At 40.3% G+C, this 23,042-nt stretch overlaps 1 protein-coding gene across 1 annotated transcript; it reads right to left on the bottom strand.

The window, feature by feature from the left end:
- Positions 1-2,877: 2,877 nt before the first annotated feature.
- Positions 2,878-5,381, bottom strand: LOC138900228 (uncharacterized). Its single transcript, XM_070186948.1, has 4 exons — positions 5,052-5,381; positions 4,580-4,816; positions 4,170-4,287; positions 2,878-3,824 (listed from the first exon to the last, which is right to left on the bottom strand). Exons 1-4 carry the CDS (start codon positions 5,379-5,381, stop codon positions 2,878-2,880), a joined length of 1,632 nt encoding a protein of 543 aa, XP_070043049.1.
- Between the last annotated feature and the right edge of the window lie 17,661 nt (positions 5,382-23,042).

Raw genomic sequence — 23,042 nt, forward strand, 5'->3', positions numbered from 1 at the left:
CTCTCATGATTATATATCAGTTTTTTTTCTATATCCGACTACACTTTTTGTCATGATTTAGTGAGAGAATAAAAGGAGAAAAGCTTACAAGAACTCAAGCTATACAAGCAAATATGATGTATGGATTCATACACATTCCATGTCTTGTGAACTTACAAAATAAATAAAAAATCAAATCAATATCTCGACCTATATTTGACAAAAACAGAAGTGCAAAAAGAGCATAGCAGCATTCTTGCAAGTTATCAGCCGAACGATTGCGAGGTTTCATGGTTACAAATTTACGATGTCCCCGGTCAGCTATCAACAGGGGGTCAACAAGGCTTTCTACATAGATTTTTGCATGTTCACATGGCAAAATTCCAGTCACCTCTCACTGAATTCCAAATTAATAATTTGTATATATTCAATAAATTTTTAAAAATAAAATACAAGATTTAAACCAAAATTATTGGGTTCGACCGAACCCGTGTTCGATGTGGTAGCTCGGCCCCTGTCTGGTGGAACCGTCCTATATCATGATACACGTTGGAATAAAAAGTAAAATTTCACCCTTGCTTGACCCGCCATAATGTATAGAGAATGTGTAATGCATGGGCAAAGAACATATATTATATGGAGGATATTTGATGGTGGACATCTTTGTCCAAGATACATTAACTCCACAATCCTCCATAATCCACATATAAGAAGTAGTTCCTTCAAAACAAAAGTTAGGGTGAAATTGAAAAAAAAAGATAGAGTATATAAAAATTTCTATATCAGTCTTTTTCCTTTTATCTCGTTTTGGGTTTCTCCTCTTGATTAACATTTTTGTACTTCTTCGAATACCTTGTAAGTTTTTCACATAATATATCATAACTTGAACATATTCTTATTACTCTAATTTTAGATATTTGAATTATTTTTAGCCGAATCCTGACATCTGTATCTGTGCCTGAATCCGTACCCCAAATCTTAAAATTTAGATCATGAAGGATACTGACCTCTAAATCCGCACTCATATCAAATACCCGCACCCGAGTCCGAGCAATTTAGAAGTAATCTAGCCTCCTATGTTGGAAAGTTGGGGAAATAATGCATTTTCATCGTGAAAGATTCAGTCCAAGCACAAGTTCCTCTATGACTATCTTGTTATGACTTCATCCAGTCGAACACCCAACCATGATATTGTTAAGATGAAAACGGAGCAGAAATCAAGGAACAAATACACAGAAAATCCTATCTGCCATGAGAGAGGATAGACGAAGAGAGAGAAATTTTTATTTCATTAATTGTGTTCAATCTTTTCTAACCCCACTAAAATATCTGAGTGTAACTCTCCTATATACAACAATGGGCCGGATCTTCATATACAGAATAACAAAATAAAAACTGTGCTAACTACAATTTGGGCCTAAAATAAAATAAGCCCAATTCTGTGATATCCAACACCTCCTCAAGCTGGAGGGGGAAGTACTCCAAGCTTGCACATCAGATTGTGATGAGATGGACCTGGAAGAGTCTTCGTCAAAATGTCAGCAAGATTAGTAGAGGAGGAAACATGATGTAAAGAAATCAACCCAGTTACTAAGCAATCACAAAAAAAAATGGTAATCAACTTTAATATGTTTGGTGCACTCATGAAATACAGGATTCTTGGCAAAATATAGGAACAAGAGCAGACAATGTCAGACACAAATCAGCCAACACTCTGATCAACCAAGAGACTTGAGTAACCACCTTCCTGAGAACCATATATTCTGCCTCAGTAGAAGAAAGGGAAATGGTCGGTTGCTTTTTTCTTTTTTAAGAAATAGGGGATCCTCCAAGAGTTATGAAATACCCAGTTACAGACCTTTTAGATTGGGCACAAGCAGCCCAATCAGAATCAGAAAAGGCTATTAGAGACATGTCAGCATTTTTAGATAAAAGAATTCCCTGATTAGGTGCATTTATAAGGTACCTTAGCACATGAATCCCAGCTAGCATATGTGGAACCTGGGGAGACTGAAGGAACTGACTCAGATGCTGGATAAAAAAAGCAATGTCAGGCCTTGTATGATGAAGAAAGTTCAGTTTCCCTACAAGCCTTTTAAAAGTACTTGGATCAGACATAGGGGCACCCATATCAGTGGTTAATTTTATGGAAGAATCTAAAGGGGTAACCACAGGGGTAAAATGAGCGCAATTAAATTCAGCTAGCAGCTCGTAAGTGAATTTATGTTGACACATCAGAAAACCCTCAGGAAGAGAAGACACTTCTAGACCTAGAAAATAGTGGACCTCACCCAAATCTTTAATCTTAAACTGAGCATCCAAAAATATCTTCAAACTACCCAATTCTGTGATATCATCACCAGCCAACAAAATATCATCAACATAAACTGCTAATACAGTGAGGGAAGAGCCAACAGACTTTGTAAAAAGAAAATAGTCATTCTTGCTTGAAACGTAGCCTCTAGATGACAATGCTTCAGACAATTTAGAAAACCATTATATGGAAGCTTGTTTGATGCCATAGAGTGATTTCTTGAGTTTGCAAACCAAATTATAAGAAGAATCAGAAGATGGACCTGATACAGATAATCCTGGAGAAATTTTCATGTAAACATCAAGTTGATACACGGTACATCCCTTTTTTGTAGCAAGATAAAGGAGACACTTGATGGTGGTGAATTTGACCACATGAGAGAAAGTTTTAAAATAATCAATTCCCTCATTTTGAGTGTCTCCTCTTATTACAAGCCTGGCGTTATATCTCTGCACAGTCCCATCAGATTTCTGTTTGATATTATAAACCCACTTGCATGGGATATGCTTCTTGTTGAGAGAAAGAGGAACAATATCCCATGCGTTATTTGCCTCAAGAGCTTTGAATTCCTGTAGCATGGCCTGCTACCAAATATGGCGAGAAACAGCCTGCTGGTAGAACTGAGGTTCATGCACTAGCATATCAGTAGAGAGAACTTTGGGCTGAGTAGAGAGAGAAGCTGAAGGAAGTGCAGAATTACATACATAATCTGCCAAATGAGCAGGAGGTTGATGAACTCTGGTGGACTTCCTAAAGAGTGGAATAGAAGGAACTGGTAAAGGAGAGGAAGTAGAGGAAAATAAGGAAATTGGAGAATTAGAACGAGAGATAGGAGAGATAGTAGGAGGAGTGGAAGAAGGAGTGGGTTCAGATGTGAAACCAGGTGTGAGAGAAGGAGAAATTATAGGAGAGGATGAAGCAGGAATATCTGAAGAATCAGGAAAAGATACAGGGAAAATAGAGGAAGGAAGAGAGGAAGAATTGGGAAAAATAGATTCATGAAATTGTACATCCCTTGAAAACAAAATAGAATGGTTGGAGAGGTTAAGTAGTTTGTAACCTTTCTTGCCACATGGGTATCCTATAAAAACAGATGCAATTGCCCTAGATTGAAACTTATCTCTACCAGGTTTGGGTGTAGTTGTAAAACAAAGGCATCCAAAAGATCGCAAATGATCATAAGAAGGTGGTGTGTCATGCAGTTTTTCAATAGGAGATGAATTATCTAAAACATAATAAGGTAATCTATTAATTAGGTAGGTAGCAGTGAGAACACAATCACCCCAATATTTAGTAGGAAGATTGAACTGGAACAATAAAGCTCTAGAGGTTTCTAACAAATGCTTATGTTTTCTTTCAATAACTCCATTCTGTTGGGGGGTATGTGGTATAGTGGTCTGGTGGAGGATGCCATTATGAGCAAAAAAGGTCTTTGCTTCATATGCATTATCTGATCTGAAGGATTGAATAGAGTAATTAAAGTGAACCTTAACCATGGAAGTGAAAGTTTTGAGAATAGACAAGGCACTGGCTTTACAGGAAAGTAAATGAGTCTAGTAACTCTAGTAAAATCATCAACTAGAGTGAGAAAATAATTAAACCTTATGGTCCCCATACATCAATATGTACTAATTGGAAGGTGTAGTGGTTTTGATAGTACTGTCTTAGAATGGCAATCTTTGCTGCCTAGCCATGGGGCAAATAGTACATAAGAAATATTGTTTAGATGTGATTTTATCAGAAAGGAAATGAATTGAAATTATTTTATTGTAGGGCATATGCCCTAATCTTTGATGCCAAACTAAATCCATTTTATTAGTAGTAGAATTTGGAATACAAGAGGGACTATGGGGTAAGGGATCAACAGAAACATTACAAGCATTACTAGAATCAACAGAAGAATCATGGGCAGAAAGTAAAGGCATGTCTGGCAGTAGAAAATAAAATCCATGAGCCTCTTTACCAATTTTCAATGGCCTCTTCAGAGAAGGGCCCTGTAAAGAACAAGAAAAACTGGTAAATACGGCTATACACTGTAATTGAATTAGAAGTTTGTGTACAGAAAGAAGGTTTAATTGAAATAAAGGGACTAAAAGAGCATTATGCAGAATTATATCATGTCTAAGGTACGTAGAACCAGTAGAAATAACTTTTACTTTATATCCATTTGGTAGGGTTATTAAGAAAGGATAAGTTAAGGGTTGAATATTATGAAGAAATTATTTGTATGGAGTCATGTGGTTTGTTGCACCAGAATCCAGAATCCAAAATCCAAGGTTTTCTAACTGAATTAAAAGATGCAGACAAAGAATGAGCTAAAGAATGCATTTTCTCTACTGGAAGATATGACACACCTGCAAAATAAGCATATCCACTACTGTTTGCAGCAGGACTAGCAGGAGTATAGTTGGGAGAAATATGTGTCTGTTGGAGTAAGGTCATGAGATGGCTATATTGTTCTTTGCTGAACCCATGAACTGGAGCCTCAAATGTTTTGAGAGCAATAGGAGAGTAAGATGATTCCTACAGTTGGACACATGAAGCAGATCTCTTGTTCTTTGTGAACTTGAAATCAAGAGAAAATCCATGAAGTCTGTAACATTTCTCTATGGTGTGAGCAGTTTTCTTACAATACTTGCAAGCGACAGTAGTAGATGACGAAGGCTTCTTGGATTCAAAAATGACTCTTTGAGTGTATTGTTTATTAGGGTGAAGTTGAGTTGATGGAACAGAGAAAGATGCTGAATTAGTTGAAAACCCAGGAGAGATGAGTCTCCTTCTGACTTTCATCTTGTTGTAGAAGAGAATAAGCTTTACTGATTGAAGGATATAGGGACATCATAAGGATGCTACTTTTAGCTATTGAGTAGGAATCATTCAGTCCACTTAGGAACTGAAAGAGATATTGATCTTCAATGAATTTTGGCAGGGGCCCAACATATGCAGAGTTCAACTCATCCCACAGACTTCTCATCTTAGTGAAGTAGGTGGCTATATCAGAAGACCCTTGAAAGGTAGAACTGATCTCCCGTTGGAGTTGAATATACTTACACCCATTAGATTGTCCAAATCTTTCATTTATGTCCATCCATACATCCTTGGCAGTACTAAGACACATAACACTTATAGCAATCTCCCAAGTTAGTGAATTAGTGATCCAGGCCTTTCATTGGGCTATTTTGCCAGTGATTAATCCTAGTTTGTTCTTAGCTGAGAGGGATGTTAGCATACTACTACACTGTCACGACCCGAAATTCCCACTGTCGGGACCATGATGGCACCTAACATTTCACTTGCTAGGCAAGCCAACGTTAGAGAATCATTAAACCAAATCTTTATTTCCATTCAGTAAATAACAATAATTAGCTAAGTTGAAATATAATAAGTGCGGAATAATATAAAAACTGCCTTAATTACAACCACACGGATTTGTTTCACGAGCATTCTAGAATTTACTACAAGTAATAGTCTGAAAGAAATACAACTGTCTGAATGAAAGAAACAGTAGAACAGAAAAGATAGACGGGGACTTCAAGGTCTGTGAACGCCGACAGATCTACCTTGAATCTCCTGATAGCGGTCCAATAGCAAAATCTCGATCAACCCGAGCCGGTACCAAAATCTGCACAGAAAGTGCAGAGTGCAGTATCAGTACAACCGACCCCATGTACTGGTAAGTGTTGAGCCTAACCTCGACGAAGTAGTGACGAGGCTAAGGCAAGGCATCTACAAATCAACCTGTACAATTTAACAGTGTATATACAAATAACAGTAATGAAGAGCTAGACAAGAATTATCGGGAGGGGTAAACACACTAGGGGAAATACGAGATAAAGAAACTACAACAGAATGATAGCTGGAACAACCAATATACTGTGAATCAACAAGAACAACGAATACATTAAAGGAAAAATGCATGGCATCACACTTCGTGCTTTTACTCTCAATCTCACCATAAAATCAATAAAAACGGCACGACATTACCCTTCGTTCATTAACTCTCGTATCATGGCACGACATCACCCTTCGTGCATTAACACTTACAATATGGCACGGCATCTCCCTTCGTGCTTTTACACTCACAATATAGTACGGCATCACCCTTCATGCATTAACACTCACAATATGGCACGACGTTACCCTTCGTGCATTAACACTCTCCCTTACCATAATGCAATGAATAAATAACAATGGGGAGATAGAATAACAAGTACAAACCTTACTTTAACATTTGGTTCCACAATATCAATCTCAACTTTGAAATAAATACTCAATTATCACCAAAAAATCTGTAAACATGATAAGAACGATCAATTTAACAACGCTAGTAAAAACACGTAGCAATTAGGCATAGGAAAGAGACAATATAAGAAAAATGGGAGAAAACAGGGAAAACAGGTAAATTGGCGGCGCATAAGTACTCGTCACCTCACATATACGCCGCTCACATGAATTTCACATAGCAAATAATCTGAGGTTCCTAATTCCCTCAAGTCAAGGTTAGACACAACACTTGCCACGCTCCGAAGGCCACTTAACTCTCAATCACAGCTTTTTCTCTAGAATTCACCTCCAAACCACTCGTATCTATTCAAAAATTACTCAATAATATTAAATATTGCTAAAGTAATCAATTATATTGCATAAATTAAATTTTCCAAATTTTTCTCCAAAAAATCAAAAAACCGACCTCGGGCCCGCTTGATCAAAACCCGAGGATCGGACCAAAATCCATTTACCCATTCATCCCCGAGCCTGGATATATAATTGGTTTTGGAATCCGACATCAAATTGAGGTCTAAATCCCTAAATTTTTGAAATCCCTAATTCTACCTTGAAAACTCTAGATATTTGGTTGATAATTGATAAAATGTAATGGGTAACTGAAAGAAAATGGTTTAGAATCACTTACCAACACTTTGGGGAAGAAAACAACTCTTGAAAATCGCCTCTAGACCGTTTGGTTTTTGAGAAAATGAAATAAATGGCCAATTCCCGTTTTGATTTTGTTTTAAGTGTTGGGCGACAGTGTGCATCATGTTCGCGAGGCCACTGTCGCGTTCGCGAAGAGCATTGGCTGCCAAGCCTTCGCGCTTGTGAGACCGTGTTCGCGTTCACGTAGGCTACCCCCCTGGGCTTCACGTTCGCGAGACATTGCTCGCATTCGCAATGAAGGAACAATCAACCCTCCCCCACGTCCCCAAGTGCTTCACGTTCGCGATGAGCCGGTCGCGTTCGCGAAGGGTAAATCCCCCATCACTTCGCGTTCGCGACCAGGTCTTCGCGTTCGCAAAGAAGAGATTTTCAGCCTCACCAGTTTACTCTTCGCGTTCACGAGAGGACCTTCGCGAACGCGAAGAAGGACATGCCAGAACACCAGAATCTGCAGAGAACCATATTTTCCAAAAGTCCAAAACATCCCGTGGCTTATCCAAAACTCACCCGAGCCCTCGGGGCTCCAAACCAAACATGCACACAAGTCTAAAAATATCATACGAACTTGCTCGTGCGATCAAATCGCCAAAATGACACATAGAACTACGAATTTAGGACCAAATCAAATGAAATTCTCAAGAACACTTTAAAATTCCTATCTTCTCAACTGGACGTTCGAATCACGTCAAATCAACTCCGTTTCTCACCCAGTTTTACAGACAAGTCTTAAATATCATAATGAACCTGTACCGGGCTCCGGAATCAAAATACAGACCCAATACTAACAATGCCAAATATCACTCAATTCTTAAAAATAAATAATTTTCAGACTTTTAATTTTTATCAAAAATTCATAACTCCAGCTAGGGACCTTCGAATTCGATTTCGGGCATACGGATCCAGGCCCTTTTACCAAAAATATTAACTGAAGTCAACTAAAATCAACCTTTAAGGCATAAATTCTTATTTTCATCAGTTTTTAACATAAAAAAATTTTGAAAATATGCCGGACTGCACACGTAAAACGAGAAGGATAAAAATGAGATTTTTAAGGCTTAAGAGTGCAGATTCGAGTTCTAAAATATAAGATGACCTTTTGGGTCATCACATTCTCCACCTCTAAAATAACTGTTCGTCCTCGAACGGACATAGAAAAGTACCTGGGCTGGTGAAAAGGTGGGGATATCTACTCCGCATATCAGACTCGGACTCTTAAGTAGTTTCCTCAATAGGCTGACCTCTCCATTGCACTCGAACGGAAGGATAAATCTTTGATCTCAACTGGAGAACTTATCGGGCTAGAATAGCCACCGGCTCTTCCTCGTAAGTCAAATCCTTGTCCAACTAGATAGAGCTGAAATCTAACACATGGGACGGATCGTCGTGATACTTGCGAAGCATGGACACATGGAATACCGGATGAACATCTGCTAAACTAGGAAGCAACGCAAGCCTGTGAGCCACCTCTCCTACCCTCTCTAGAATTTCAAGAGGTCTGATATACCTAGGGCTCAACTTGCCCTTCTTTCCGAATCTCATTACACCCTTCATGGGTGATACCCGAAGCAACATTCTCTCTCCGACCATGAATGCAACATCATGAACTCTGCGGTCGGCATAACTCTTCTGCCTGGACTGAGCTGTGGAAAGTCGATCCTGCATAATCTTGACCTTATCCAAGGCATCTTGTACTAAGTCTGTGCCCAACAACCGAGCCTCCCCTAGCTCGAACCATCCAACTGGCGACCGGCACCGTTTACCATATAATGCCTCATAGGGAGCCACCTGAATGCTTGACTGGTAGCTGTTGTTGTAGGCGAATTCTGCAAGTGGAAAGAACTAATCCCACGATCCTCCGAAGTCTATAACACATGCGCGAAGCATATCCTCCAAGATCTGAATAGTACGCTCGGACTGTCCATCCGTCTGAGGATGAAATGCTGTGCTTTACTCAACCGGCGTACCCAACTCACGCTGTACTGCCCTCCAGAAGTGTGAGGTGAACTGCGTACCTTGATCAGAAATGATAGACACGGGCACACCGTGAAGACGGACGATCTCACGAATGTAAATCTCTGCCAACCGCTCCGAAGAATAGATAACTGCCACAGGAATGGAGTGCGTTGACTTGGTCAGCCTGTTCACAATGACCCAAACTGCATCGAACTTCCTCTGAGTCTATGGGAGTCCAACAACAAAATCCAGAGTGATATGCTCCCACTTCCACTCAGGAATCTCTAACCTATGAAGTAAACCACCAGGTCTCTGATGTTTACACTTTACCTGCTGGCAATTTAGGCACTGAGCTACATATGCAACTATGTCTTTCTTCATCCTCCTCCACCAATAATGCTACCATAAGTCCTGATACATCTTGGCGGCGCCCGGATGAATAGAATACCGGGAACTGTGGGCCTCCTCAAGAATCAACTCACGAAGTCCATCCACATTAGGCATACAAATACGACCCTGCATCCTCAAAACTCCATTATCTCCAATAGTAACCTGCTTGGCACCACCGTGCCGCACGGTGTCTCTAAGGACAAGCAAATGAGGGTCGTCATACTGCCGATCTCTGATATGCTCAAACAAAGAAGACAGAGCAACTGTATAAGCTAGAACATGGCTGGGCTCAGAAACGTCCAACCTCACGAGCTGATTGGCCAAGGCCTGAACATCCAATGCAAGCGGTTTCTCACCAACTGGAATATATATAAGGCTACCCATACTAGCTGACTTCCTACTCAAAGCATCGGCCACCACATTGGCCTTCCCGGTATGATACAATATGGTGATATCATAGTCTTTCAATAGATCCAACCACCTCCTCTGTCTCAAATTGAGTTCCTTCTACTTGAACAAATACTGCAAGCTCCAATGGTCCATGAATACCTTACATGGCACGTCGTAAAAGTAGTGCCTCCAAATCTTCAGTGCGTGAACAATGGCTGCCAGCTCTAGATAATGAATAGGGTAATTCTTCTCGTGAACCTTCAGCTGCCGTGAAGCATATACAATAACCTTGCCACCCAGCATCAATACCGCACCCAGACCAATACGAGATGCATCATAATATACTGTATAAGATCCTGAACTTGTGGGTAACACCAATATCGATGTCGTAGTCAAAGTTATCTTGAGCTTTTGAAAGCTTGCCTCACACTCGTCTGACCATCTGAACAGGGAACCCTTCTAGGTCAATCTGGTCAACGGGGTTGCTATAGATTAAAACCCCTCCACAAACCGACGGTAATAACCTGCCAATCCCAAGGAACTACGGATTTCTGTAGCTGATGTGGGTCTAGGCCAGTTCTGAACTGCCTCAATCTTTGTATGATCCACATGAATACCCTCTGCTGATACAACATGACCCAATAAAGCAACTGAACTCAATCAAAACTCGCATTTTGAGAACTTAGCATATAACTGGTTGTCTCTCAGAGTCTGAAGAACGATCCGAATGTGCTGCTCATGCTCCTCTCGGCTGTGGGAGTAGATCAAGATATCATCAATAAACACAATCACAAAGGAATCCAAGTAGGGCTTGAACACCCGGTTCATTAAATCCATAAATACTGTTGGGGCATTTGTCATCCCAAATGACATCACTAGAAACTCATAATGCCAATACCGAGTCTGAAAAGCTATCTTAGGGATATCGGATGCGCTAATCCTCAACTGATGGTAGCCAGATCTCAAATCAATCTTCGAAAACACCTTGGGACCCTGAAGCTGATCAAATAAATCGTCAATCCTCGGCAATGGATACTTGTTCTTAATGGTGACTTTGTTCAACTGCCGATAATCTATACACATCCTCATCGATCCATTTTTCTTCTTCACAAACAACACAGGTACACCCCAGGGCGAGACACTAGGTCTAATGAAGCCCTTATCAAGCAAATCTTGCAATTGTTCCTTCAATTCTTTCAACTCTGGCGGGGCCATGCGGTATGGCGGAATGGAAATGGGCTGAGTACCCGGGGCCAAATCAATACAGAAATAAATATCCCTGTCGGGTGGCATCCCCGGCAGGTCTGCAGGAAACACCTCTGGAAACTCACGAACAATTGGCAGTGAATCCATGGGAGGAACCTCCGCACTAGAATCGCGGACATAAGCCAAATAAGCTAGACACCCCTTCTCGACCATATGCCGAGCATTCACATAAGAGATAACCCTGCTGGTAGAATGACCAACAGTCCCTTTCCACTCTAATCGAGGCAACCCCTGCAAGGCTAATGTCATCGTCTTGGCGTAATAATCTAATATAGCATGATAAGGTGACAGCCAATCCATACCCAGTATGACATCAAAATCAAACATATCGAGAAGTAGAAGATCTACACGAGTCTCAAGACTCCCAATGGTAACCACACACGAATGATAAACACGATCTACAATAATAGCATCCCCTACTGGTATGGACATATACACAAGAGCACTCAAAGAATCACGGACATAACCAAATATGAAGCAAAATAGGATGACACATAGGAGTTAGGAGGCCCCAGATCAAATAGAACTGAAGCATCTCTACTGCAAACTGAAACAGTACCTGTGATGACAGCGTCAGATGACTCAGCCTCAGGCCTGGTTGGGAAAGCATAACACCGGGGCTGGGCCCCACCACCATGAACTACGTCCCTGGGATGACCTCTAGTTGGCTGGTCTCCACCTCTAACGGTGTGACCTCCACCTCTAACAGTCTAGCCTCTACCTCTGGCTGCCTAACCCCTGCCTCTAGCTGGCTGAGCAGGTGGTGCAGCAACTGGTGTCGAAACTATGGCACGAGAACTCTAATACTGTGAGCTGCCAGAGGGCAAAATCTAGCAATGTACCTCCGATCACCACAAGTATAACATAACCTCGGCTGCTGTGACTGCTGACACTGAAACTGACCCTGTCGACCTGAGTAACCACCCTGATAACTCTGGAGTGGAGGTGCACTAATAGGAGCTGGTGGTGCACTGTAGGCTAGTTGGTCGGAATAATGCATCTGAGGGCCACGACTACCTGAGGCACCGTGGGATGCCTGGAGTGCTGAATGAAATGGCCTGGGAAGATGGCCTCTACCAAAAGTACCCCTGCCTCTAGACGAGGCATCGTTGAACGCACCGGAATAACGAGGTCTCTTGTCAGACCCCTGACCTCCCTAAGTAAGAACCATCTCGACTCATCTGGTGACATTAGCAGGCGGCCGGAAAGAAATCTCACTCCCAGTCTCCTTAGCCATCTACAATCTAATAGGCTGAGCAAGTCCATCAATAAACCTCCTCACCCTCTCTCTCTCTCTCTCTCTCTCTCGGTGGGAAGCTGAAGAATAGCATGACGGGCCAAATCCACAAAACGGGTCTCATACTGAGTAATAGTCATACTGCCCTCTGGAGACGCTCAAACTGACGACGGTGCTCCTCTCTCAATGTGACAAGCAGAAACTTCTCTAGGAAGAGCTGAGAGAACTAGTCCCAAGTAAGAGCAGGCGACCGAGATGGTCTGGTCAGCAAATAACCTCTCCACCATTTCTTGGCGGAATCAGTCATCTGAAATGTAGCAAAATCGACCCCATTGGTCTCCACTATACCCATGTTCCGTAGAACCTCGTGACAGCTGTTGAGATACTCCTGGGGATCCTCTGAAGGAGCACCACTGAAGTGAACTGGGAAGATCTTGGTAAACCTGTCCAATCTTCATAACTCCTCAGAAGACATAGCTGGCCCATTTTCAGACTGTTCCGCAACAACCGGCTGAACTACTCCGACTGGCTGAGCTGCTGGAGCCTGATACTGGGGAGTTATCTGCTTTGGAGCAGGAGTAGTGGGAGTCTGGGCTCTTTCTCTGGCCTGAGAGGCTGCTGGTGCCATGGGAAATGTGCTAGTCTGGGCCACACTCTCCATAAGGCCCGCCAGACGGACCAAAGCATCCTGAAGTACTGGGCTGGCAATGAACCCCTCTGGAACCTAAGCTGGTCCAGCAGGAATAGTCTGGGCTGGAATCTCCTCATCAAGATCTATCTGAGGCTCCACTGCTGGGGCTGCTGCTCGAGCTCTGGGCTGAGCCCTGCCCCTGCCTCGGCCTCTGGCACGGCCTCGGCCTCGACCTCTACCCTTCGTAGGATCTACTACTGGGGGCTCTGGCTGCTGCTCAGCTGAGGAAGCGGTACGTGATCTCGCCATCTATGAGAGAATAAGAGTAGAAAAGTTCAATCAGTATTGAGAAAACAACATCGCACGACAGAGGAGAATATAAGTGAAATTTGTTCCTAAACTTCATAGCCTCTGGAAGATAAGAACAGACGTCTCCGTACCGATCCTCCAGACTCTACTAAGATTGCTCGTGAATCGTGAGACCTAGGCAACCTAGTGCTCTAATACCAACTTGTCACGACCCGGAATTCCCACCGTCGGGACCATGATGGTGCCTAACATTTCACTTGCTAGACAAACCAACGTTAGAGAATCATTAAACCAAATCCTTATTTCCATTCAGTAAATAACAATAATTAGCTAAGATGAAATATAATAAGTGCGGAATAATATAAAAACTGACTTAATTACTACCACACGGATCTGGAGTCACAATTTACGAGCATTCTAGAATTCACTACAAGTAATAGTCTGAAAGAAATACAACTGTCTGAATGAAAGAAACAGTAGAACAAAAAAGATAGACGGGGACTTCAAGGTCTGTGAACGCCGACAGATCTACCTTGAGTCTCCGGATAGCGGTCCAATAGCAAAATCCCGATCAACTCGAGCCTGTACCAAAATCTGCACAGAAAGTGTAGGGTGCAGTATCAGTACAACCGATCCCATGTACTGGTAAGTGTCGAGCCTAACTTCAACGAAGTAGTGACGAGGCTAAGGCAAGGCACCTATAAATCAACATGTACAATTTAATAGTGTATATACAAATAACAATAATGAAGAGCTAGACAAGAATTATCAGGAAGGGGAAACATGCTACGGGAAATACGAGATAAAGAAACTACAGAAGAATGATAGCTGGAACAAACAATATACTGTGCATCAACAAGAACGGCGAATACAACAAAGGAAAAATGCACGGCATCACCCTTCGTGCTTTTACTCTCAATCTCACCATAAAATCAATAAAAATGGCACGGCATCACCCTTCGTGCATTAACTCTCATATCATGGCACAACATCACCCTTCGTGCATTAACACTCATAATATGGCACGGCATCACCCTTTGTGATTTTACACTCACAATATGGCACGACATCACCCTTCGTGCATTAACACTCACAATATGGCACGGCATCACCCTTCATGCATTAACCCTTCGTGCATTAACACTCACAATATGGCACGCCATCACCCTTCGTGCATTAACACTCCCCCTTACCATAATGCAATGAATAAATAACAACAGGGAGATAGAATAATAAGTACAAACCTTACTTCAACATTTGGTTCCACAATATCAATCTCAACTTTGAAATAAATACTCAATTATCACTAGAAAATCGGTCAACATGATAAGAACGATCAATTTAACAACGCTAGTATAAACACGTAGCAATTAGGCATAGGGAAGAGACAATATAAGAAAAACGGGAGAAAACAGGGAAACCAGGCAAATTAGCGGCGCATAAGTACTCGTCACCTCATATATACGCCGCTAGCATGAATTTCACATAGAAAATAATCTGAGATTCCTAATTCCCTCAAGTCAAGGTTAGACACAACACTTACCTCGCTCTGAAGGTCACTTAACTCTCAATCACAGCTTTTCCTTTAGAATTCACCTCCAAACCACTCGTATCTATTCAAAAATGACTCAATAATATCAAATATTGCTAAAGGAATCAATTATATTATATAAATTAAATTTTCTAAATTTTCCTCCAAAAAGTCAAAAAATTGACCCGGGCCCACTTGATCAAAACCCGAGGTTCGGACCAAAATCCATTTACCCATTCATCCCCGAGCCCAAATATATAATTGGTTTTGGAATCCGACCTCAAATTGAGGTCTAAATCCCTAAATTTTCGAAATCCTTAGTTTCTACCCAACCCCTAATTCTATCATAAAAACTCAAGATTTTAGGTTTAAAATTCAAGAAATGTAATGGGTAATTGAAAGAAAATGGTTTAGAATCACTTACCAACACTTTAGGGAAGAAATGACTCTTGAAAAATCGCCTCTCACCATTTGGTTTTTGAGAAAAATAAATTTTTGGCTAAAATCCCGTTTTTGGGTTCTGCTAAGTGCTGGGCGACAGTGTTCATCATGTTCGCGAGAGCACTGTTTCATTCGCGAAGAGTATGGTCTGCCAATCCTTCGCATTCGTGAGACCGTGTTCGCGTAGACTACCCCCTAGCCTTCACGTTCGCGAGACATTGCTCGCGTTCGCGATGAAGGAACAATCAACCCTCCCCCAGGTCCCCAAGTGCTTCGCGTTCGCGATAAGCCGGTCGCGTTCGCGAAGGGTAAATCCCCCATCACTTTGCGTTCGCGATCAGGCCTTCGCGTTCGCGAAGAAGAGATTTTCAGTCTCACCAGTTTACTCTTCGCGTTCGTGAGAGGACCTTCGCGAACGCGAAGAAGGACATGCTAGAACACCAGAATCTGCAGAAAACCAGATTTTTCAAAGTCCAAAACATCCCGTGGCCTATCCGAAACTCACCCGAGCCCTCGGGGCTCCAAACCAAACATGCAAACAAGTTTAAAAATATCATATGAACTTGCTCGCACGATCAAATCGCCAAAATGACACTTAGAACTACGAATTTAGCACCAAATCAAATAAAATTCTCAAGAACACTTTAAAAATCCTATCTTCTCAACTGGACGTCCGAATCACGTCAAATCAACTCCATTTCTCACCCAATTTCACAGAAAATTCTTAAATATCATAATGAACCTGTACCGAGCTTTGGAACCAAAATACGGACCCGGTACTAACAATGCCAAATATCACTCAAATCTTAAAAACAAATAATTTTCAGACTTTTAATTTTCATCAAAAATTCATAATTCGAGCTACGGACCTTAGAATTCGATTTTGGGCATTCGTCCAGGTCCCATAATTCGATATTGACCCACCGAGAACATCTAAATACGGATCCGGGCCCGTTTACCAAAAATATTGACCGAAGTCAACTAAAATCAACTTTTAAGGCATAAATTGTTATTATCATCAGTTTTTAACATTAAAGTTTTCAGGAAATACGCCCGGACTGTGCATGCAAATCGAGAAGGGTAAAAATAAAATTTATAAGGTTTAAGAGCGCAGATTCGAGTTTTAAAATATAAGATAACCTTTTGGGTCATCACATGGCCCATATAACAAAACCAGTTCCATTGAAAGGAACTGTAACCGGCTGAACACCAGGACTATCAGAAGGATGTATGTATAAAGGATGGGATGGATCTAGGTTAAACTCAGTAAAACCTTCCGAATTTGATGGTACATTTGCATGCAACTCATTATTTTTCATATTATTACTCATTACAGCAGAGATGTTGAATAACAGTAGGAGAAAATATCAAATGTAGAAACTTTGTTGAGAGATAAGAACCGATAAAGTAGATATCAACCAGCACAGCAAAATATCGAACTCGAAAAACCCTAATATGCGATTATGTGTACTGAAAAATAAAATTGTATCGATCTTCTTCACAACCTGAAGAAGTAAGGCCTTCATACATCAATAGTTAAAGAGATGAAAGCGAATCACCCAGAAATCCCCAAATTTATCACCAAAAATAGAATCGTAAATCAAGCTGAAGATGCGAAGAAACCCTAGCACAGTTACCATCGGTCGAAAGGTGAAGACGAGACGAATCGATTTACCCGCTCTGATACCATGTTAAGATGATGACGGAGCAGAAATCAAGGAACAAATACACAGAAAATCCTATCTGCCATGAGAGAGGATAGACGAAGAGAGAGAAATTTTTATTTCATTAATTGTGTTCAATCTTTTCTAACCCCACTAAAATATCTGAGTGTAACTCCCCTATATACAACAGTGGGCTGGGTCTTCATATACAGAATAACAAAATAAAAACTGTGCTAACTACAATTTGGGCCTAAAATAAAATGAGCCCAATTCTGTGATATCCAACAGATATGTACCAATAAGATCACCAGAGGCGTTTGTGGCAAGCCACAGAAGTCATGGATAAATAAAAAACAAACAAGTCCTATTTTGGTAATTCTTATTTTGGTTGGAAAATAAACAAATTGGTCATAACTTACTTTGTTCGATTACAAAATATACTAATGGATTAGCCAATATGTCAACACACTTAACTCCAAATATTTTTGTTTCCGTATTTCCTATTCACCTTAGAAATGCTTATATATTAACGAGTTTACTTGTGGCTATGATGATGATCCCTAAAGTTCCCAAAACTCTAAGCAATGCTTCCTTACGAACTAGAACCTCTACTCCAATAATATTTTTAGTGCTTTTACTTCCTAAATTCTTGAACATTTTATTGATGTCTGCGATTCTTTTTTGGTTATTTGATCATTTTTTCCTCAAAGATGCTTTATTGCTTTTATGATGTTTGAAAATTAAATAACCAATATGGCTATACGAGAGAAAATAGCCTGATCAATTATTTTTCCCCCTAGAAATTAAAAGAAATAATATAGTTAGTTTTGGAAGAGAAAGCTTTAGTTTTAAAATATATTTATAAAGGAACTAACGATGATTGTGGTGGATTGATAAGTATTCCTTCACGTTTATTCAAAAATTTCAAATTCGTGCCCTGATTATGAAATCGCTTTTATACGAATTCGAATTTAATCGGCCCAACACGAATAAAGCTTAGCTAAGACAAGTTACAACTATAAAAAGGGTTACACCTTAAATAACCCATCAAATTATTAGGTCAAAATAAAAAAATGTATTTAATCGCCGGATCAAAGCGCAATTTACATCCAAACATGCAAAATTAATCAAATATCGAGATTGGAAATTGATATCTAAGGCAATAATTTAAGAAAATTATATTAGCTTTCACTCTTTTCTTTAAAAAATTAAAGTAATAAAGGATGGGGAGTAGGGTCATGCGAGCGATGTATTGACCGTTATTTATATTCATCTTGATCCAAGCAAATTTTAAACAAACTTGATCATTAAATAATTTATTGATTTGACTCGTCTAAATTTGATCCAATCTGTCCATTTGCTACCTCTAACTATCGTTGATAAGATATGTGCCTTTGTGTTTTGATGATTTAACAAACTTCATATGAGAACCAGATAGAAAACTTGATACAAAGCCTCAAAGTGCTCGGAACAACAAGTCACATATCTGGCACAAGTTCCAATGATATCAGTCAAAGGAACAACAGAGGGAACAAATGGCTATCAGTTCCTCCTGTCACAGTACAAGTCAACTCTTTATAGTTGTTAAAGTTGCTGCACTGCACACATAATAGTGCATCCGTCATTTTTTGAAGCATGCTGTGTACCAGATACTTGCTTACGTCATCCCAATGATCTCACTTATATATTACCAACATGAGGAAAGGGACTACATACACTTGCAAACCCTAAAACATTAATTCTCTCTCAAGTGTGCAGCCGTCTTCATTCACTCCACAGTTTGAAGAACAAAGTAGCACAAAAGAAAGGACCAGATCCCAACACTGAGTTCATCATGTGTCCTTAGTATTATTGTATCTTTGTTAATGTTATTCACTTGTAGTTCCTTCTCAGTTTAGTTAGAAGCATCTCGTAGGATATCTTTGTAAACCATAGACCTTGTGTTTGTGTTTGACTAGAGTTAGTCAAAGTGGTGAGCTTTATAATAGAGTTATTACAAAAAGGCTTGCAATAGAATTATTGCAAGTAGATGGGGATTAAGAGTTTAATTTTTAGATTACAATAGGTTGTAATCTAAAGTTGCTCGGTTAGTGAAGTTGAAATCCTACGAGTGTAGGTCGTGGTTTTTCCATGTAAAATACTGATGTGTTATTTGCTTACCATTGTGTGTGTGTGTGTTCTATGGGAACTGATAGAGAACCGGGTTCTCTATACAGTTTGGTGTACTCTACATTTACATCAATTGGTATTAGAGCAGGTTCTTTATATAAGGCTAACACCTAGAAAGGATCTACATAGCTTCTCCACCTAACTTTGAAGAAGGTCAATCAACCTACAGACCACCAAGATTTAATGGACAATACTACGGCTGGTGGAAGACAAGAATGCATGATTTTATCATGGCTAAAGATTTGGAGCTATGATGGACCCTTCGTCCCTATGAAGACCATTGGCGAGACAACAGTGACAGTTCCAAGGATAAGGAATGAGTATAATGATGTCGATCGCAAAGCTATCGAGAAAACCTTCAGAGCAAAGAAGATCCCCGTCTGTGGTATTGGACCAGACGAGTACAACAAAGTCTTAGCTTGTCAATCTGCCAAGGAGATCTTGGAGGCTCTCCAAACCGCACATGAAGGAACAACTTAAGTCAAGCAGTTAAAGATCGACATGCTCACTGTTGAGTATGAACTATTCAAGATGAAGGATAGTGAGTCCATTCAGGACATGCATACTCATTTCACTTCCATCATCAATGAGCTTCATTCTCTAGGAGAGATCATTCTAAGGAACAAACTGGTCAGAAAAATACTTAGTGTGTTACCTGATTCTTGGGAGAGAAAAGCCAATGCTATCACGGAGGCAAAAGACCTGCAAAAGCTGACGATTGACGAACTCATTAGAAATCTAAAGACCTATAAAATGAAGAAAAAGAAGGACCATGAAAGAAGAGAGCCCAAAAAGGAGAAGAACCCGGTTCTCAAAGTAGACAACAATGACTCAAGTGGTGATGATGCTGACATGTTCTATTTGACACGGAGGGTTCAGAAAATGATTCGCAGAAATGGAGGTATTCCAAAAAAAGGCAGCTCTAGCATAACAAAAGGCTATGATTGCTATCACAAATGCGAGAAGCCAGGACATTTAATCAAAGAATGTCCTCACCACAAGTAGGACCATCACAAGCACATCACAGACAAGATGGCCAAGAGGAACCTGGTTCCCGACAGGAAATTCAAGAGAAAAGATATCGTTGATAATGTTGTGAAACAAGCTCTTGCTGCATGGGGAGATTCCTTTAGTGAATCTGAGGGCGATAATGAACAAGGGAACACCTCCATGATGGTCATTGAAAGCGAAGCAGCAGAATATGACTCCTTTTTTGCCCTGATGATGAAATTTGATGAGGATGAAGATGATGATGATGATGAGGTAAACTTTCTAGACATTCAAAAAATTTGAAGTCTTACTCTCAAAATAAATTGGTATCTTTAGCTAATGTCCTGATTAATGCTTACCATAACCGTATCAATAATAAAAATGTTTTAACTAAGGAATTATGAGAGATAGAGCGTGAGAGATACGATTTATTGGTCGTAGTTCCATTGAGGATTTAAAGAATGAAAAGGACGTTCTAACTGAGAAAATTGAAAAGGTAGAATATAAGAGAGATGACTTGTTGGTAGTAGTTATGGATCTAAAGGAAACAATAGAGGAATTAAAAAGGGACAATATTTCTGTAAAAGCGTCAATAGAAAATTGCATGAACTCTAGGAAAGGAAGCGGCGAGTGAGGTACACCTTAAGCTTGAAAATGAACTCAAAAGGGTAAAATTGAGCCTTTGTGCTGAACTTGAAAGAAATAGACAACTTCAGAAAGATCTAAGCAGAGTTAAAAATGACCTAGATAAATCTCTGAAGTGGACATGGTCTTCTGATACAATCACGTCCATGTATAAAAGTAATGGAGGAAACATGCAGGGAATTGGGTTCCAAAAGGAAAAAGGCCCCCTACAACCCACATTGCAAGTATGTTACTGTACCTGATAATTGGATTTGCACTCATTGTGTTAATTTTAAAGATTCATGTAAAGCTAGATTTCAGCCCCAACAGAAAAACAAAGTCTTTGTTGAAAAAGTATCTATTGCTAGAGCACCTGGTCCCTATAATAAAAAAATATGTGATGCCTGCTTGGACAAGAAGAAGTTTAATTGGCCATTTTCCTCACTACAAGGGACCCAAACTTGTTTGGGTTACTAAGTCTAATCTCGGATTTCCTTGTACAGGGAGCAGTGAAAGGAAGCATCCAAAGATGGTACATGGATAGCGGTTGCTTTAAACATATGACTGAAAGCACTGACGATTTTCTTTCACTCAAAGCCCTGCAAGGTTGGAGTGTGTCCTTTGGCAATGGAAAAAGGGATACATTCTAGGAGTTTGAACAATTGAGAAGACACTTACTCACTCAATTGAGAATGTATATTATGTGAATGGCCTGAAATACAGCATGTTGAGTGTCTCTCAAATCTGCGACAAAGAAAATAAAGTGGAGTTATTATCAAAGTTTTGTACAGTCACCAATCTTGTGACTGGTGAAGTGGTTCTGGTGGTGAAAAGATTCAAAAACATCTATGTTGCTGACTTTGAGTCTCTAAACAGTGGGGATCTTACATGTTTGAGTGTTGTTGATGATGATGTTGAACTGTGGCACAGAAGATTGAGATATGCAAGTCTGTCCTTGTTGAACAAGCTAGCCAAGAATGACCTGGTTTGTAGGCTACCAAAATCAAAGTTCAAGGATCACAAAGTGTGTAATTCATGTGTGAAAGGAAAGCAAGTTAGGTCCTCCTTTAAGCCAAAGAAGGAAGTAAGCACTTTAAGGCCACTCATCTTCTCCATATGGATCTGTGTGGACCTATGAGGATGCCCAGCAGAGGAGGAAAGAAGTACATCTTTGTCATTGTAGATGACTACTCCAAATTCAGATGGACCTTGCTCCTTAGAACCAAGGATGAAACTTTTCCAGTCTTTGCTGCCTTTGTAAAGCAGATTCAAGAAGATATGCCATAATACTGTAAGCATAAGATCTGATCATGGTACTGAGTTCGACAATGCAAAATTTGATAAATTCTGTGCTAAAAATGGTATAAGTCATAATTTTTCAGCTCCTAGAACACCCCAACAAAATGGTGTTGTGGAGAGGGAAAATAGGATTCTTAAATACATGGCAAGGACGATACTAATTGACAGTGGTGTACTAAAGATCTTTTGGGATGAGGCAGTGAACACTGCCTGCTATCTGATAAACAGGTGCATGATCAAGTCCCTTCTAAACAAGACTCCGAATGAATTGCTAAGCAGGAGAAAACCCAAGCTGACGTACCTGAGAACATTTGGTTGCAAATGTTTTGTTCTCAATAATGGTAAGGCAGCATTGAGAAAATTTGATGCCAAAAGTAATAAAGGGATTTTTCTTGGATATTCTTCACAAAGCAAACCATACAAGGTCTACAACAAAAGAACTCAATGTGTAAAAGAAAGCATATATGTAACCTTTGATGAATCACACCACTCAAGTGGGAAAGATTCACATGATAAGAATAATCAAGATGAAGAGCATTCAAAGGTTCCTGGAGAAGTCATTGATATGGAAAACGGGAAGGCAGATCTGATGGGTCAGGCCAAAGAGTCTAATAAAGAAGATGTAGCAGAGCCTCCAACTGATTCAGAGGAACCTGGTTCCTCCATTACAGCAACTGAAGTAGAAACAGAGTTGCAGATGCGGTGCAAGACACTCCTGGTGCTGAGCAAAGAAGTGGCACTCAATCTTCCATGGATGATAATGATGGATCCCACATGATGGAACGGGGGTCTTCTCACTATGAGACTAAGGTGTCTAACTGGAAGCATAAAAGCTCACATCCTCTCTAGAATGTAATCACTCATCTGGATTCAGGTATTTAGACTAGATCAAAGACAAGAAGCATGTTTGCTTTCTCAGC

The sequence above is a fragment of the Nicotiana tomentosiformis genome, chromosome 10 (genome assembly GCF_000390325.3).
Source record: "Nicotiana tomentosiformis chromosome 10, ASM39032v3, whole genome shotgun sequence".
NCBI classification, from domain to species: Eukaryota; Viridiplantae; Streptophyta; class Magnoliopsida; order Solanales; family Solanaceae; genus Nicotiana; species Nicotiana tomentosiformis.

What these genes read in the sequence shown, in the direction of transcription:
- LOC138900228 (XM_070186948.1), bottom strand. Translation starts at nt 5,381, where the DNA reads ATGGACATAAATGAAAGATTTGGACAATCTAATGGGTGTAAGTATATT. An exon ending in TGTCTGCATCTTTTAATTCA is followed by an intron (nt 4,288 to 4,579) that starts GTTAGAAAACCT and finishes TGTTCTTTACAG; the next exon opens with GGCCCTTCTCTGAAGAGGCC. An exon ending in TGTTGATTCTAGTAATGCTT is followed by an intron (nt 3,825 to 4,169) that starts GTAATGTTTCTG and finishes TTTCCTGTAAAG; the next exon opens with CCAGTGCCTTGTCTATTCTC.